Consider the following 15,690-nt stretch of genomic DNA (forward strand, 5'->3'; position numbering starts at 1 on the left):
CCCCAACCTGCCCCCCAGGGCCCCTGCTGATGCCCTGTGCTCCCTTCACCTTCAAGTATGGGACTAAGTATGGAAAACCAGACTGCACAGAGTGGGACCCGAAGCAAGGGCTTTGGGGCAGACAGATTAAATTCGAATCTGAGCTCTCCTGTAGAACTTAAGCTCTCTGGCCTTCAGTGGCCTGTCCACTAAATGGGCATGATCAGAAGAGTCCCTCTTCAGGTTGTCCAGGATCAGTGAGGTCAAGTATGAAAACATCTGCCCCAGGGTGGCCAGAGCCAACACACCATCCTCCCTCTTCCGACTTTGCCCTGCTCTGCTTCTCCTCACCTTCCTTTTCCTCCCCTTTCTGCACACCTTACTTCTCTCCCTGGGCAGGTTGGGTGCTGGCTCAGGGCTAGGCCCCGCCACCGCCACCAGCTTTCCGGGGCCCGTTGTCTCCTGTCTCTGTTCCCAGGTACCTCAGAACTCAACCCCACTCCCAGTCAGGACGCTTGGGAGCTGTGGGGACGAGGCTGGCTCCATCTGCCCCCGTGTGGATCCCTGTGCTGCCCGTCCAAGGTCACCATTCTTCCACGTGCCTTCTGGGTTCACCTCCTCTCTTTATGTGCAACTACCCAGGGATGCAGGGGGGCTGGGCAGAGGTTCTGGGGCCTCCACAAGCCCTGGACATCCCTAGGCCGAAAGGCTAGCCAGAAATAGTGCTTGACTAAAGAATCAGTAGAACTGAGAGAAGGCTGGGGTTGAGGCCAGCAACAGGGGTGGGGGGAAGGGGAGCACTGGGGGGGGTGGCAGGGAGGGAGGTGACGTTGAGGGGGGGATGGGGGGACAGGTCTCCATAACTGATGGGGGGAGGTGCCCTCAAGGGGAGGAGGCCATTGGTATCTGGCACAAGGGAGGGGAGCCAGGGACCCCTAGGAACAAGGGGCTGCAAGCTGCCTCCTGAATTATTGTCCCTTGGGGTCTCAGCTCCCCCATTCTCCCTGTTCTACGTGCTCACCTGGCTCCAGCCAGCTTGTCTGCTCGTCCACTGCCCTGGCCCACTACTACTCACCCTGTCTGTGGGATGGAGCCCCTGCCGCCCCTCCCCCATCACAGCTGGTGTCAAACCGCAACCTGTAGGCCAGCTGCTTCTACGGAGGTGGGGGCCCCGGAAGCCATGCTGCCGTGGGAGCTGTTGGGTTTTTCCAGTTAGCTCGCTGGGCCAAGGACACCAGCGGGCATGCAGTCCTGCTGCGGTGGCCGAGGCCCTGTTCCCGGTGCACGCCAGCCTGTCTGTCACATCCGAGCTGGGACCAGGGACTAGGGCTAGAGTCTGGGGTCTAGGGGCATTAGCCCTGGCCATGCTGTCTGCCCTGGGCTCTCCCAGGCTTCCTGTGGGGCCTCCAGGGAGAAAGCACCTCCTCAGAGAGCATCAGTGGAGAAATGACCTATCTCCCAGCGCTGGGCCATCTGCTGAGCTCGATCCCTCGGGTCTCATTGGGACATGGGGCTCAGCTCATGGCCCACCCCAGGGGACAGGGGCAATTGGAACAAGTCCAGGGGAATGTTATGAGGGGTGAGGCAGTTGGGGTAGAAGGAACGAGGGCTGTTTTGTCTCAGAGGTGAATCGAAGGGATTGGGGGACAGGGTTGGCTGGTAGCTTGACCGGCTCTTGAAGCTCTAGGATTTAGCCCTCATCTCCCCAGAAACGCCTCCTAGCCCATTTTACCACCTTTGCTCTAGGAAGGATTTAGAAAGGCAGGGAAGGATGGAAGGGAAGGGAAGCACGGACAGCATGAGCAAACTGTGGTAGTGGGTGTCAGGATGGGTTGGGGACCCAGAAGCCTGCAGGGGCATGCCAGGTCAATGGCGGGAGAGGCCTCAAATGCTGGCACCAGGGTCAAGCAGAGGGCGATCCTAGAGGATCCCTGGGACAGGGAAAAAGTTTGGCAGATAGAGCCCCAGACTCCAAGAGGTAGCATAGCTGCAGGCAGGCATACAAGAGTCAGACCAGGTCTGGCTGGCCCCAGAGCTCTGCTCTTGAACATGAAATTGGGCATATGCATTTTCCAAGGGTCCATTACACACAGGCCCCGAACTTGGGGAAAGTTGGAAGAGAGCTGGCCTTGGCTGTACTGTTATCAGTGGCATCCCTGTGTCTAGGCCCCTCTGTTGTCACTTCCAGGGCTCAGGCTGAGGTGTTGGAGACAAGGACAGGGTGGCTGGAGAGGGGCTGTCCAGGGAGGCCTGGGAGGAAGGTAAGGCTGGAGGTGGGCCAACCCCAGGAGACAGAAGTTGTCTGCCCAGGAGTGGAAGCCAATGGCTTCAGGTCCTTAGTGTGCAGATCCAGCAGGGCGAGTGGAGGCAGGGAGGAACGCGATTCCTTCTGCAGAATTCTGGTGATCTCCAACAATAGCAGTAGCGACAATAGCATAGGATCCTTGCAGTCCTCCATCAGCCTGCAAAGCAGGGACTGCTGGTCTCTCATTTCATAAATCAGACACTGAGCTTCAGAGATGAGATGACTCCTGGCAGGGTGCCTGCTTTCAAGCCCTGATGCTGCCTTTCAGAGCCCTGGGGTATGACCCTGATACCTGGAGACCCACTCCCTCTGGGGGCCCTGAGCCCTGGCCCAGGCACCATGCCAATTTGCAGGGGCACCCTGGACCCAGTGGGGAGGAACTCCTGGGCCCCCGGAGGAGAGCTGCCAGAAGTCTGCTCTGATCAGGGGCTGCCAAGGCTGTGGACAGCCCTGTTTGGGACACCCGGGAATGACCTTGACAGGGGAGTCAAGTGTGGGAACTTCATCCCCTGCCCTGAGAAGCCAGGCAGCTGCGCCCCCTGCTGGTGCAAGTGGGCCAAGGGAGCACTTGGCAGAGGCTTCCACCAGTGTGGCTGAGACAGGGCCTCCAACACGTCCCCTGTCCCCCGAGCGGCAGCCCATGCTTGGGAAAGGGTATATTTTTTAAAGTCCTGAAATCTGACGGGGTGCAGTAGGTTAAGCGATCGACTCTTGGTTTTGGCTCGGGTTGTGATCTCAGGCCCTGATCTCAGGGTCGTAAGATCATGCCCCGTGCAGGGCTCTGCACACAGTGTGTGGCATCATCTTGACATTCTTTTTCCCTCTGTCCCTCCCACTCATGCTCTGTAAATCAATCAGTCAGTCAGTCAATCTTTCAAGTCCTAAAACCTGGGAAGGAGAAGTCTGGGAGGATGAAGGACCTGGCTTTGCCACTTGGGGTCAAATGGCCTTGATCTGTCCTTTCTTGTTTCTGAGTCTCAGTTTCCCCCAGCAGAGGGCATTGGTCTCCAGCCTCCTCCCCACATTTCTCAGTGACACCCCTGGCCCCCCCCCAGGCTCAGGCCCCTCCTTGATCTCTGTCTCCATCACTGCCTCCATCTGGGGGCTTCTGCCTTAAGGCATGACCCAGGGAGCCCAGGGAGCAGCCTGGCCCTGGTGCCTACGTGGGGTCCCCTTCCTCCCTGCCCTGAGTCCAGGCCTCACGCCTCGCCCTCTAATCGCCACTGCTCTGTGGGAAGGAGCGAATTCACCACAAATTATTTTGTTCTAAGAGAAGGACAAAAAGAAAAGAGAAGCTGGGAGGGATGGGGGGCGGCAGGAGGAGGAGACTGCCTGAGCCGGCTTTGTGTGGTACTTTAACCCTTGGACTGCTGGGCACTGGCTGGGTGGCAGGGCTGGGCTTGGGCACGCCTCGTCCCCCACCTCCCCCACCCATCCGCTGCTGGAGGCCTTATCTCCTCCACGTCTTGCTGTCACTCTCCCGACCTTATCTCGCCTGCCTGTCTGTCTCTCATCGGCTGCCTCTCCCACCTCCTTATCTCCTCCTCATCACCTCTTCTCTCTGTCTCTCTGCGTCCCTCCGCACACAGCCCGATGGCACAGCCCAGTGGCACCCATTCGGTGGTGTCATGTGACCTCAGTGAAGGAGTCAGCTTGGGGAACAGACCTCCTGGGGTCATCTGGACGGACACAGGCAGGGGTATATGATGCGCACACTTACACACGTGCACACACCCAAGACCCTAGCCTGGAACAAAGAGGCCCACTGAATTCACTTCCTCGACTCCCGCAGAAGCCCTAGGCGGCATCTAGAGGCCCTACCCCATCCCACCCCCAACACCCAGGCCCGTGTGCGCAGATGGGTGTGTATTGAGCCATAACACACACACACTCACACATGCAGAAGCAAACTGTCAGCTTTACACCCCAATGTGCACATGTGCACAGACCCAGTCCCCAAGGAGGAGAGAAGGGCCGATTTGTCTTCCCCACAGGCCTTTACCCCTTGTCTCCGCCCCCATATTCTGTGCCCTGAATAACAGAGGAGCCCCTGGGGGTGCCCAGGGTTCCTCTACAATTCTGTAAGTGCCTGGGGGCAGCACCCGCAAAAAACAGTATGGATGCCTGAGTCCTTGGGGAGCAGTGGCTAGGTGTTTCTGATGCATGTGTGGGTGTGTAGGTGTGTATAGTGAGTGTGGCAGTGTCTTCGTGTCAGCAGGCATGTGGTATGCAATGTGTGCTTATTGGTTCCTTCTCCCCCCACGCACACACCCTGCCTCCTCTCCAGCCCACCCTTCCGCCTCTGCTGCCCTCAGCTCCAAACTCGCCAGAGGGGTGTTGCTTCTGCCTCCTGGGGGAGGAATCCCAAGTCCAGAGAAGGCAGTGACAACCCTGTCCAACCAACCACAATCAGGGCTAGCTGTGGAATCTGCGACAGGAGCCTTCCTTCAAGTTCAGGAGGGCACTGGGCCCAGCCCACAGACATCCATGCTCTCTAAGTGGCCAGGGCCAGAGTTGGGGTGGGGCCGAGGGCTGGACCGTACTGGGCAGAGAGGATATGCGGGGTGCTGTGGCATGGGAATGGGGGACTGCCCTAGCCTCACCCCGACTCCTGCTTCCTTCTAGATCTACAAGGACAACCGGAATCTGTTTGAGGTGCAGGAGAATGAGCCCCAGAAGCTGGTGGAAAAGGTGGCAGGAGACATCGAGAGCCTGCTGGACAGGAAGGTGCAGGCTCTGAAGGTAGGTGCTGGTGTGGGGTTGAGGGGGGGGCCAGGGGGAGGGGCCCTGCGTGGCCCAGACAATGTCCTGGCCCGATGTGACCATACGGCCCTCCTGGCCCTTGGAATTCAGGCTGGGCCGTCAGAGGCAGGGCAGTGCCTGCCTGGATATGGGCAGCTAGGGCAGGAGCAGATAGTTATATCAGGAAGAGTCTCCATAAAGATGATCTGGGGTCTTGGGGGCCTTATGTGGGCATGAAGATGGGACCCAGGCAGTCTTAGAATCCTCTGATTCCTCTGCTCTGAGTGTGCCCTGGGGAAGCACCTGCTGGTAGCTGGGAGGGTGGGCTGCAGCTGTGGTGGGAGGGAGTGTGGAGTGGCCCTGAATGGCCCACGGCGAATGCTGGAGCCCTGTGATGCTAGGGGTTGAAGCCCCTGCTCTGCCCATGACCTTGAATGTTTCTCTGCCTCCCTCTGAGTCCAGTCTCCCTGTCTAATCTTGGAGAGGTTGTGCCTATCAGCTCAAGGGTGCTGCCATTCTGTGAGTTGGCAAACCCTTCTAGGCTGCATGAACGAGTTGTATGAAGCCAGCAGACCCCCTCTTGGCTTCCACCCACCCCTGGGTGGGAGGACTTCTGGAGCTCCAAGGTTGCCCTGGGGGGCTTGTGCAGTAGGTGAGGGAGAGTGCCCAAGCTGCCCCCACCATCAGAGGCACAGCGCCACTGCCCCAGCCCCAGCCTGTGCCAAAAGAAGGAGTACAATCAAAAGGAAAGGAGTAGTGATACACATGACACGGATGAACTTGAAAACATTCCACTAAGTGAAAGAAGCTAGCCACAAAAGACCACCTATTGTGTGATCCCATTTGTGTGAAATGTCCAGAATAGGCAAATCCATGGAAATGGAAAGTACATTAGTGGTTGCCTAGGGCTGGAAGGGAGGCGGGAAGGAAGGGGGATAAGGAGTGTCTGTTAATGGGTAAAAGGTTCCTTTTGGGGGTGATGAACATATTCTAAAATTAGATTGTGGTGATGGTGACACAACTCTGTGCTAAAAAAACGAAACAAAACACTGAATTATATACTTTATGTGGGTAAATTTTACAGTATGTGAATTGTGTCTCAGTAAAACTAGTTACAAAAAAGGATGAGGAAGTCCACACAAGCCATGACCAGGTTCAGGCCAGGGGCCTGGCTGGGTCAGATCAGTGCAATCACCTAGCCCAAACACCCACCACATCCAAGCCCCAGGAGAGAACTAGGACCCCTTTCCCCAGGAGCTGGGCCCCGCTGTCCCCTGAGGTCCCCTGCCTTCCCATCCTGTGTGACCTGAAATCACAGAACAGCGAGAGGCTGGCATTCTGGGACCAGAGGCCCAGAGGAAGTGGACCTTGACGGCTTCCCACCCAGTGTGGATCCAGACGACTTGGAGCTGGGATCAGCCCAGCCCAGCCTGACTTTCGGGTTCGGGATTTCCTGATCACAGGTGGGGGAGACCATTGGAGAAAGGAACTGCCATGGGGTGGAAGTGAAGCCCAGCCTTTAGCTGGGACAGCAGTCCCTTGGAGTGGGGTGGGGGGGGAGGGGTGGCCCAAGAGTGTCTCTCCTGCTTGTGAGAAACACCTTGCAGCCCATCCACTCAGCACATTATCTCCGCTCCTTGCTTTTCCTAGGACTGGGCCTGTCCTCTCCTGTCTCTCCTCTCTTTGCCTCCCTCTGTCCCATTCATTCCAGACTCCTCATTCGCCTGCTACTTCCTTGCTTTGCTCCAGTTTACAAAGTGCAGGCCCCCAGCCCTGAACTTGAGTTGAAATCGTCTGATAAATTCAGGAAAAGGCATCCTTTGGGCCTTCAGACCTGCTGCCCACCCCAGCTTTAGGACAGACGCCCCACTCGTGGAGCCCAGGGCCCAGCCCCCTGCCCATCCTCTCTGGGCACTACAGCACTGGGGTCCCTCCCCAAGCTCCTCCCCCAACTCCTAGACAAACAATCAACCCTGACAGCCTGGCAGGGAGGGAGAACTCAAGGCCTGGGTTCTGATCCCAACACTCTACCTATACCCCACATGCTGTACCCCACCCCATAAGGCAGGGCAGATGGCTCTCTCCTTCCGCCCCCCGCATCTGCAGCCTAGCCCGTGGCCTGGTCCACTGTTAGTGCCAAATGCAACTTACTCTCAACAGACAAATGATGGAATAGGGCCTTCACTGGTGGGGTACTCACCATGTGTATGTCTGACACAGGCCACTCTCACGGCAGCCCTTACCTGCCCAGCATCCTGCTGGCCACGAGCTCCCCCCTCCTGCAGTGCTCCTGGCTCTTGGCCCACAAGATGGTTCTGTCCATATCCCCAGAGGAAGCAAAGGACAACCATCCTTCCCCTGCCTTGGACCTAATTGTTCTGGATGATCTTTGGTCTTAATTATGTTTTAAATTTGCTTTTAATCAAGTTCTGGCCCTTCTCTCCTCCTTTCCCACATTTGTTTGCAGCCTGAATGCTTATGGAGGCAGGGATGTGGGGGGCTGGACCCCTCACCCCCCACTGCATTGTTCCTCTTTCCCTGGACCCCATCCAGTAATCCAATTTAAAGCCTCTTGCTCTGGTCTGGAATTTTAATTCGGGGCTTGCAAAGAGGAGTCTGAGCAACACTGGGCGGAAGTTCACGGTCTCATCTAATCAGGGACAATCAGATGTTTGTTGCGAGTTTCTCCAAGCTGCACAAGGTGATTCATGGGGTCGAGAGTCAGGCAGGAGCAGGCCAGGTCAGGGGCCTTGCAGCACAGGCAACCAGCACTCTCAAGTCCGAGAAACCCGCTGGGCCTCAGCTTTGGACACACAGAGGGGAGCTGTCTTGTGACTTATACTGCCCAGGGAGAAGGGTCCTCTCAGCCAGGGCCCACTTTCTAAGGGTCCTGAGTCCCAGGAGTGGGGGAGGGGAGATGCCTGAGTTCTTACAGCACAGTGGAGGCAGAGATGGACTTAAACCAGGACTCTGCTATACTCCCTGCTGGGGCCTTGACACACAGCCCCTCTCTCTGAAAGGTCATTTCTTCCTGGTTGTATTTCTTCCTCCAGGAGTCCTCCAGTTCACTCACGGCCCACTGCGAGCCAGGCGGTTCTGGGGGGACAGGGGGAGGACAGGCCCTGTGCCTGCCCCTCATTGAGCACTTGGTCTAGTCCTGTCCCAGGCCTTAGTATACTCCTCTGTGAAATAGGGACATGAAACCATCCCTGCCCGGTACTTCTGGGCTCACAGAAGTACCTGGTTCTGGTTTATAAAGGCCACAAAGAAAACCCAGTGTCCACAGAGCTTGGGCCATCCTTAGCACCATCCCTGGCATCTCTGCTCTATGGCTTAGAGGAGAGGCTGCAGAAGGAGATGCAGCCTTTTTTTTTTTTTTTAAGATTTTATTTATTTACTTGACGCAGAGAGAGAGATCACCAAGAGGCAGAGAGGCAGGCAGAGAGAGGGGGGAAGCTCAGGCTCCCCTCTGAGCAGAGAGCCCGATGCAGGACTCGATCCCAGGACCTTGGGATCACGACCTGAGCTGAAGGCAGAGGCTTAACCTGCTGAGCCACCCAGGCACCCCGAAACACAGCCTTGATAAGGTGAAGAGTGACATCAGTGCAGGGGCCTCCAGCCTCCTCTCCGGGGTGAAGCTGTGGGTATTGTGGCTTAGTTGTCTCTTCGTTGTCCCAGAGAATGGGAAGTGCAAGTCCACTGCACCAAGGGACATGAATGTGGCTAGAAGCCTGCTCTTGGGGAGACCCTCTTACCTCTAATTTCAAACCAGCCAGAGGCCGTGGAGAGGTCTGGCTTTAGAAACCCAGGATCTAGAGACCTTGGCCCTTCAGCTCTGCCCCACACTCCACCTTGGGTACGGCCCGTTGTCCCCAGGGCAGAGACCTCTCCACATGCTGTGCTTTTGCACCTTTGTCTTCATGCAGCGTTTTTTAAAACCTGCTTGAACACTGGAGTCGCTCGAGGAGCTTTTAAATTGTGACGCCCGGGCCCTGACCCAAACCAAATACCTCAGATTCTCCAGAGATGGGCCCAGGCTTCAATAGTTTTCAGTGCTCCTCAGATGATTCTGTGTAAGTTCAGAGGTCAGAACGTTTCCCTGAAAATGGGCAGAAATAATTCTCTCCCATGGTTATTGGCCGCTTTCTTAGGGCCTGCCAAGTGCATCGCCTAAGATAAGCCAGAACATTCCAGATCTCTCCAAATCCTCTCTATAAGCCAAGGGTATCTTATCCCCATTTTATATTTGAGGAACTTGAGCCCCCAGGAGGTTAAGCCACTGGCCCCAGGTCTCACACCAAATTTGGGCTTTAGGTCTGGGCAGTCAGGCTTCAGACCCCACATACTGCCCCCCGGTGCTGCCCTCATCTGTGCTACCACTGGTGGCATGGCGTTGACTGACTACAAGGGGAGGGCGGGGCTGAGGGAAGAAGGGATGGGGCTCTGGCCTCCTCTGACAGGGGCTTGCTCTGAGATGACCTAGTGACCTTGGGGAGGTCCCTGCCCCCACAGGTTTTTTCCTTGCACAGTGGAGAGAGACCCTGAGCACCCCACCCTGCCCAGCCCCGGGAGGCCGGGATGGATGGGACAAAGGGGGCGGTGCAGCTGTAGCCTTGGATCTGGGGGCTCCAGCAGGCAGTGTTCCCACCCTCCATTGCCTCTCTGGAGAGCAAGCATCATTTAAGAGTAAAATTAAAAACCCTTCCGCACACAGCCGCCCTGCTTTCGCTGCTAATGGCCACTTAACCCAGTTAAACTGATGCATTGTTGGCAGTGTGGCCAGGTCTGTTCAGGAACTGGGCTTGGGGCTGGGTGCTCAGAGGAAAGGGAGCAATGGGCCAGGGAGGGGACCAGGGAGTGCCCCAGAGCTGTGGAGAGGACCACCCCCCCCACCCCACCCTCCTCAGTTGCAGCTTTCTTTCCAAGTCTCCAGGAAAGGAGGGCTTTCTCTCTGTGGGCATGACTGACATTCTGAGCAGGGTAATTCTTTGTTGTGGGGCCTGCCTTGCGCGTTTTGGGGTGCTGAGCAGTATCCTTGCCCTCTACCTATTGGATGCCAGGAGTACACCACTCCCCCAGCTGTAACAACCAAAAATGTCTCCAAATCTCACCAGATGCCCCCTGGGGGCAAAGCCCCACCCGCAGTTGAGAATCACCGTCTAATGGGAGAGATGCAGCCTTGGGGAATAGATAGCCCAGAAGCAGGGGCCGTGGGGACCTCAAAGAGGTGCAACCTGGATGGAGAAGCCTCAGCAGGAGGAAGATCCTTTCAGTTTAAGAGGGTAGAAGTGAGCTTGGGGCTGCCTGGAGGAGGCAGCAAGGATTTGGGGGGAAGGCAGGGAATTCAGCGATGAGAGAGACCTGAAGGCTGGTTCAGACCTGGATCCACTCATGTACCGATTGCTGAGGGGGTCAGATGAGCAGATCAGCCCTGAAAGGAGAAGGCCTGAAAGAGGCCTGGCCCAGAGTAGGAGCCTCAGGAACATTCAGAGAACAGGTACCGGGACCGTGGCTCTGCTTTCTGGCTGGAGGTCAGCAGCTGGGATCCGACTCCAGACTGGGGAAGCTGTAAAGGACCCCCGTCATGGGGGACAGACAGGGCAGGGGATTCAGCGTGGGCTGCCTCCGCCCACCCTGCTTGGCGCAATTAAAAGGTATTTATGTGGGGCCGGCAGTGGCTTCTGCCTCCCCTTCATTATGAACATTAAGAGATCTTGACCCTTCCACTTTCCTGCTCTTGAAACGAGGCGCAGGCACGTGGAGCCAATTAGGCGCACGCGTGGGCGCCGGGGGCCTGAGCAGCCCGTTCTCCCTGATTGCGACGTTTACAGCTGATTATTCTCCCCTCACCCAAACAGCGCTGCTCCTTCCTGGCAAGGGGCCAGTGCCACCCAGAGGAGCCACCTGGGGCCCCCAGGGATGGGGGGGAGCGCTGAATGAGTGAATGGGCGCCCTACGTGGGAACCCTTGGGGACCCCCACTTCCCACAGGGAGGCGGCGAGAGAGGTGCCCATCGAGGAAGCAAAGGCAGGGCCCCGGGGCAGCAGTGAGCACCCAGGAGAGAGAGGGTGACCATTCAGGAGCAGGGCTCGGCGGGAGCTGCTCTGAGGAGGCGGCCTGAATGTGTGAGGGAGGGAGGGTGATCTGCTGTGCTGTCCCTGCACACACCCCCACGGGTCCTGGGACTCAGCATGAGCCTTGGACGAAGACATGCTGCTCCAGCAACTGGTGGACGTGTCTGCAGGGATGGCCTCCCCTGTGTGCATCCCCACCAGCTGGCCAACAACCCAGAAGCCCCTCGAAGGCCTCCAGGCTCAGCAACCTCCCTGGAAACGAAGAGGGAGACAAGGGAGAGACGAGAGAGAGACGGTGCGGAGAGGGTGTGGCCACAGGGTCCTCAGGGGAAACCTCATTCCTCCTCTCCTCCTGCAAGCCCTCGCTGGTGGTGGTCAGATGAGGGCCTGGCTCGGCCTATCAGGCCTCAGGAAAGGCTAAGCTGTGTGTTTGGACCAGGCTGTCCTGGTCCCTGGGATTGCCCCTGTAGAGGGGGCCCCTCTCCTGGCTCCTCCTCCAAGGTATAGGGGCCTTAAGAAGGGTCAGAAGAGCTGTGACCATTCCCCAACATCTGCTGGCCAAGGGGTCTGGGGGCCTGGGGTGCAATGCCCCTGAGATCCACAGAGCCTGCTGGGTCAGCCTTACACCCCCGGGCCCTGCTGCTGAGCTCACCCTCGTGGCTGCAGGTCGGAGGAATCTGAAGGCGCATGGGTCAGACCAGGGAGCTCAGCATCCTGTTTGCCCTGACCAGCATGGATTGCCTTCTGTGGGGACACCTTCGCCAAGGCACCCCAGGCCCAGATCTCTCTCCACAGGGGGTATCAGCCTTGCCCAACCAGGGGCCCTGCTCACTGGGTCATTTGGCAGACTTGCCCGCTGCCCCCGGTCTGGCCCTAGGTGTGGAGCCAGTCTCCACTCACCGTAGAGCAGAGTTACCATTTTACAGATGAGGTCAAGATTTCCCACCGCCACCCCCAACCCCCCCCACCCCGACCCAGTATGTGTGCCTGCCTCTCCCAGCACTCCCGAGGAGGAAGCAGAGGATTGGAGGAAGCAGACAGAGCCAGAGCAAAGGGGAAGGAGATATCAGGGTTCTGCCTCTCAGGGTGCAGAGCACAGGCAAGGGCCTCAGGGCGAGACCTCTGTTGTCGGACACAGGACAGCTATAGAGGGTCTCTGGGGTGAAGAGGCCTGCAAGCACAGGCTGGGAGCCACTGCCCTGAGTTCCCTTCTCTCTCTCTCTCTTTTTTTTTTAAGATTTTATTTATTTATTTGACAGAGAGTGCAAGTAAGCAGAGCGGCAGGCAGAGGGAGAGACGCAGAATCTCCGCTAAGCAGGGAGCCCGATTCGGGACTCGATCCCAGGACCCTGAGATCCTGACCTGAGCCGAAGGCAGCGGCTTAACCCCCTGAGCCACCCAGGCGCCCCCTGAGTTCCCTTTTTAACACCGCTGCAACCTGACCGCCACAGGACAGGGAGTCTAGGCCTCGGGGTGGGGTGGTCAGCTGGAGGGAGACACACTGGATTCCACTCCCCCAGAGAAGCCTGCACAGAGGGAGGATCCTCTCCTGCTTCTGCCCTCCCCCACTTGGGGGTCCCAGCTGGCCACGTAGGGCAGAGGCTTGGATGTGGAGGAAAAGGGCCTGTAGGTGCCACAGGGACAAACCAGTCTAATTCAGGATCAGAGTAGTGAGAAATTTAATTGAGTTTTAATAGCTTCTGGCCCTTTGTTCTGAAATCCTCAAGTACGAGGGCTGGGGGAGGGAGAGTGCATCTAAGGCAGGGCAAGCCCGTGGCCCAGCTAGTCCCCCTCTTGGACCCCAGACTGGGAGCAGACAGACAAGCCACGAGGAGGTCCTAACGTGCAGAACAGCTGCCATGGGAGGGGTGAGTCTAAGGAGACAACCTGGAGGTGGCAGTGCTTGAGCTGGTAGAACCAGAGAGGTGCAGCAAGGGAAGAAGGAAGGAGCCAAGGCCTGGCCTGACGTGAGAGGGAGCGGAAGTGAGTCAGACTGAGTCCGCCGGAGCGCTGTGGGCTGGGAAGGGAGCCCAGCAGGTGCAGCCCATGCATGGCTGTTTCCACTGGAGGGGAGAGGGGATGGAGAGGCGACGGAGGCGGGGGGCAGGGTTCACCCCCGAGTTCTGGAGTGGTAGCTGCACATCTGTAAGCATGGCCCCTTCACAGTGCAGCAGCTCTGGGAGTGGCCAGTTCCTATGTCACCCCATTTTCTATGGCTTAAAATAAATAGGGACCTATGCCTCCGATTTGGCAGTGAGTACCTAACGGGGAAGTGAGCCGGTTCACAGGGCTGCTGGCAGGGAGGGCCTGGTGCCTTGGACCCAGCCCAGAGGGCTGGAGCAGCTTCTGGTGCCATGGTGACCCTGGGAGTGTCCCCTAAGGTTTTCCTGGAGGAGGTCAGGTGATCCTGGCTTTGTGTCATGAGATACCAGTCATCTCCAGAGCGCTTTGCTTTTTTCAGCCTCTGTTTACCATGCTGAGCACCCGCTGTATACAAGCACCATACTAGGTTACCAGGTACAGAGATGGGGGAACAGACCTGTGGGGCCCCTCCCTTGAGGACTGCCATCTGCCGAAGGTGACAGTGATATGACCCATGCCACAAAGTGTGGACACTGCCCAGGCTTAGGGGACCTGGGGTAGGGCTGCGGGGGTTGCTGGAGATGCAGGCAGAGGAAGAGGCTCCAAGTAAGAAGGCGCAGCAGAGGATAGACCAGAGGTAGAGAGGGTGCACGCACATCCCCGTGCCGCGACCTCTGCAGGGACATGGTGACGGAGCATCTTGCCTGGGGCCTTGGCTCTGCACCGTGTGCACACGGACACCATGAGGGGTTCTTGAGGCAAAGGCATGCATGGCTGTGCCCAGGAGAGTCACCATTGCTGGCAGTCTAGATGAAAGCTCACCTAGCAACCACAACCTGCACAGTCCTGACCTAGCACTGCCCCCAAAGGAACCTCTGGCTGGGAGTGCCCCCTAAAAATGCAGCGGCTCATGATGCACGCAACTGGGCCCAGAGCAGAAGGTGGCCGAGGTTCAGGGGTGTGAAGCGCTGCTGGGCAGCAGCTCCCACTCTGCCCTTGAGTAGCACACCAAGCCCTTGGCAGATCTCCTTTTCTGAGCCTCAGTTCCCTACCTATACAAGAGGAACAACAAGCATGGCCTTACAGATCTGTCATCAGAGTTTACTCCCAGGCCTCGGTGACGCCGATTTGAGAAAGTATACACGTGGGATGGACCCCATGGGCAGGACTGGTTTGTGCCTAGTCTGGGACCAACCCTGGACTGTCAGCCTTTGTGCCGGCCTCCCTACTCTGGATGCCTCATCAAGGACCCATCCCTAGCTTCCACTGCTGTGGACCACACTGTCCAAGCTGCTTAACGCTTCCTGCCTCCTGGCACAGGCCTTGGGTCCCTTGTTTGAGAGGCTGGTCACGGTTGTCGGGCCCTTTGTTCCAGCCTTCCTGTGTTTGCCCACTCTGTGCCTCGGCGAATGGGAGTCGAAGCATGTTTGCTGTGTCAACACCAGCTGGAGCCGAGGGGATGAGGCCCTCTCCTCCAGCTGCCCAGGTGCCTTGGGTTCAGCCCCCTCCCTGGGTGGTTGGAGTTGGTAGGCAAGCGGGCAGCTCCCCACCTATGACCCACCCATTCACCCATGGGACAGCTGGGCCTAGGTCGGGCAGGTGTGGGGAACCAGCAAGGGCAGCCCTGGGCCAGGAGCAGGACAAAGAGGGACCAGTGCAGTCTGCCCTGTGCTTAACTTGGGAACTCCTGGCAGAGATAGCCTTCAGGCATCTGAAGGCCAAGTTCAGGGCTTGCCAATCTCTATGCAGAATCCCTCCCCAGGCCCAGCTCCACCCCTCTACCCCTCCCTCCGCCCCCACCGTGTTCCTAATTATCGGATCAGCAGCAGTCAGGCAAATGGACAGATAGATGGGCATGGAGACAGGGTCAGGGCATGGAGTCGAGAAGAGTCTGCCTGGCAGGATTGCTCAGCGTCTTGTCTGAGCTGAGACCTGACCAGCCCTTATACACATGTGTGCCATGTGGTTACTGCTGTTACAAGGCAGGGACTTGGGCCACAGGGAAGAGCCCTGACACTTGACCTCACTGTACGTTCACAGAAGGGTCCCCGTTACGTGGAAGCACAGAGAAATAGGGCTGAGGCTGAGGCTGGATGGAAGAGAGAACAGCTGGAGGGGCCCTGCAGGTAGGAGTGGGGCTCAGAGTCCTGTATGGTTGCTGGGTTAGAATGGGAGGGGAAGCAGGTTGAACCCTCCAAGTTCTGGGTTAGCGTAGGGGCATGGGGGAAGGTGGTGCTTACAGGGACAGGGAGTCTTGGACAGGAGTAGGCTGTGGAGTGAGAAGGCTGAACCCCCAGGAACCAACAGGGATTGTCAGCAAGTAGGCAGCACTGCCTGCCCCCAACTTCCTTCCCCAGGTGTTTGCTGACCCCTCCCCGGAGGGAAGTCAGGTGAGGCTGGTGTGCACTGCTCACACCTTGGGGGGGTGGCGTGGCCTTCCCCCCAGACCCACTTACACCTTAGTGTCCCTAGGCAAGTTTAGCATCAGCGCATGTTCCTGCCCAGAGT

General features: G+C 57.8%; 1 protein-coding gene across 2 annotated transcripts in view; it reads left to right on the plus strand.

Moving 5' to 3' along the window:
* CACNA2D2 (calcium voltage-gated channel auxiliary subunit alpha2delta 2) overlaps nt 1–15,690 on the plus strand; it is a 139,365-nt gene that overhangs the window by 64,906 nt on the left and 58,769 nt on the right. For both annotated transcript variants that reach the window (XM_044253504.1, XM_044253505.1), the window contains exon 3: nt 4,910–5,026. In XM_044253504.1, the coding sequence (XP_044109439.1) occupies nt 4,910–5,026 (117 nt within the window). The remainder of the gene's footprint in view (nt 1–4,909; nt 5,027–15,690) is intronic.

Source organism: Neovison vison, chromosome 6 (assembly GCF_020171115.1).
Source record: "Neovison vison isolate M4711 chromosome 6, ASM_NN_V1, whole genome shotgun sequence".
Lineage (NCBI taxonomy): Eukaryota > Metazoa > Chordata > Mammalia > Carnivora > Mustelidae > Neogale > Neogale vison.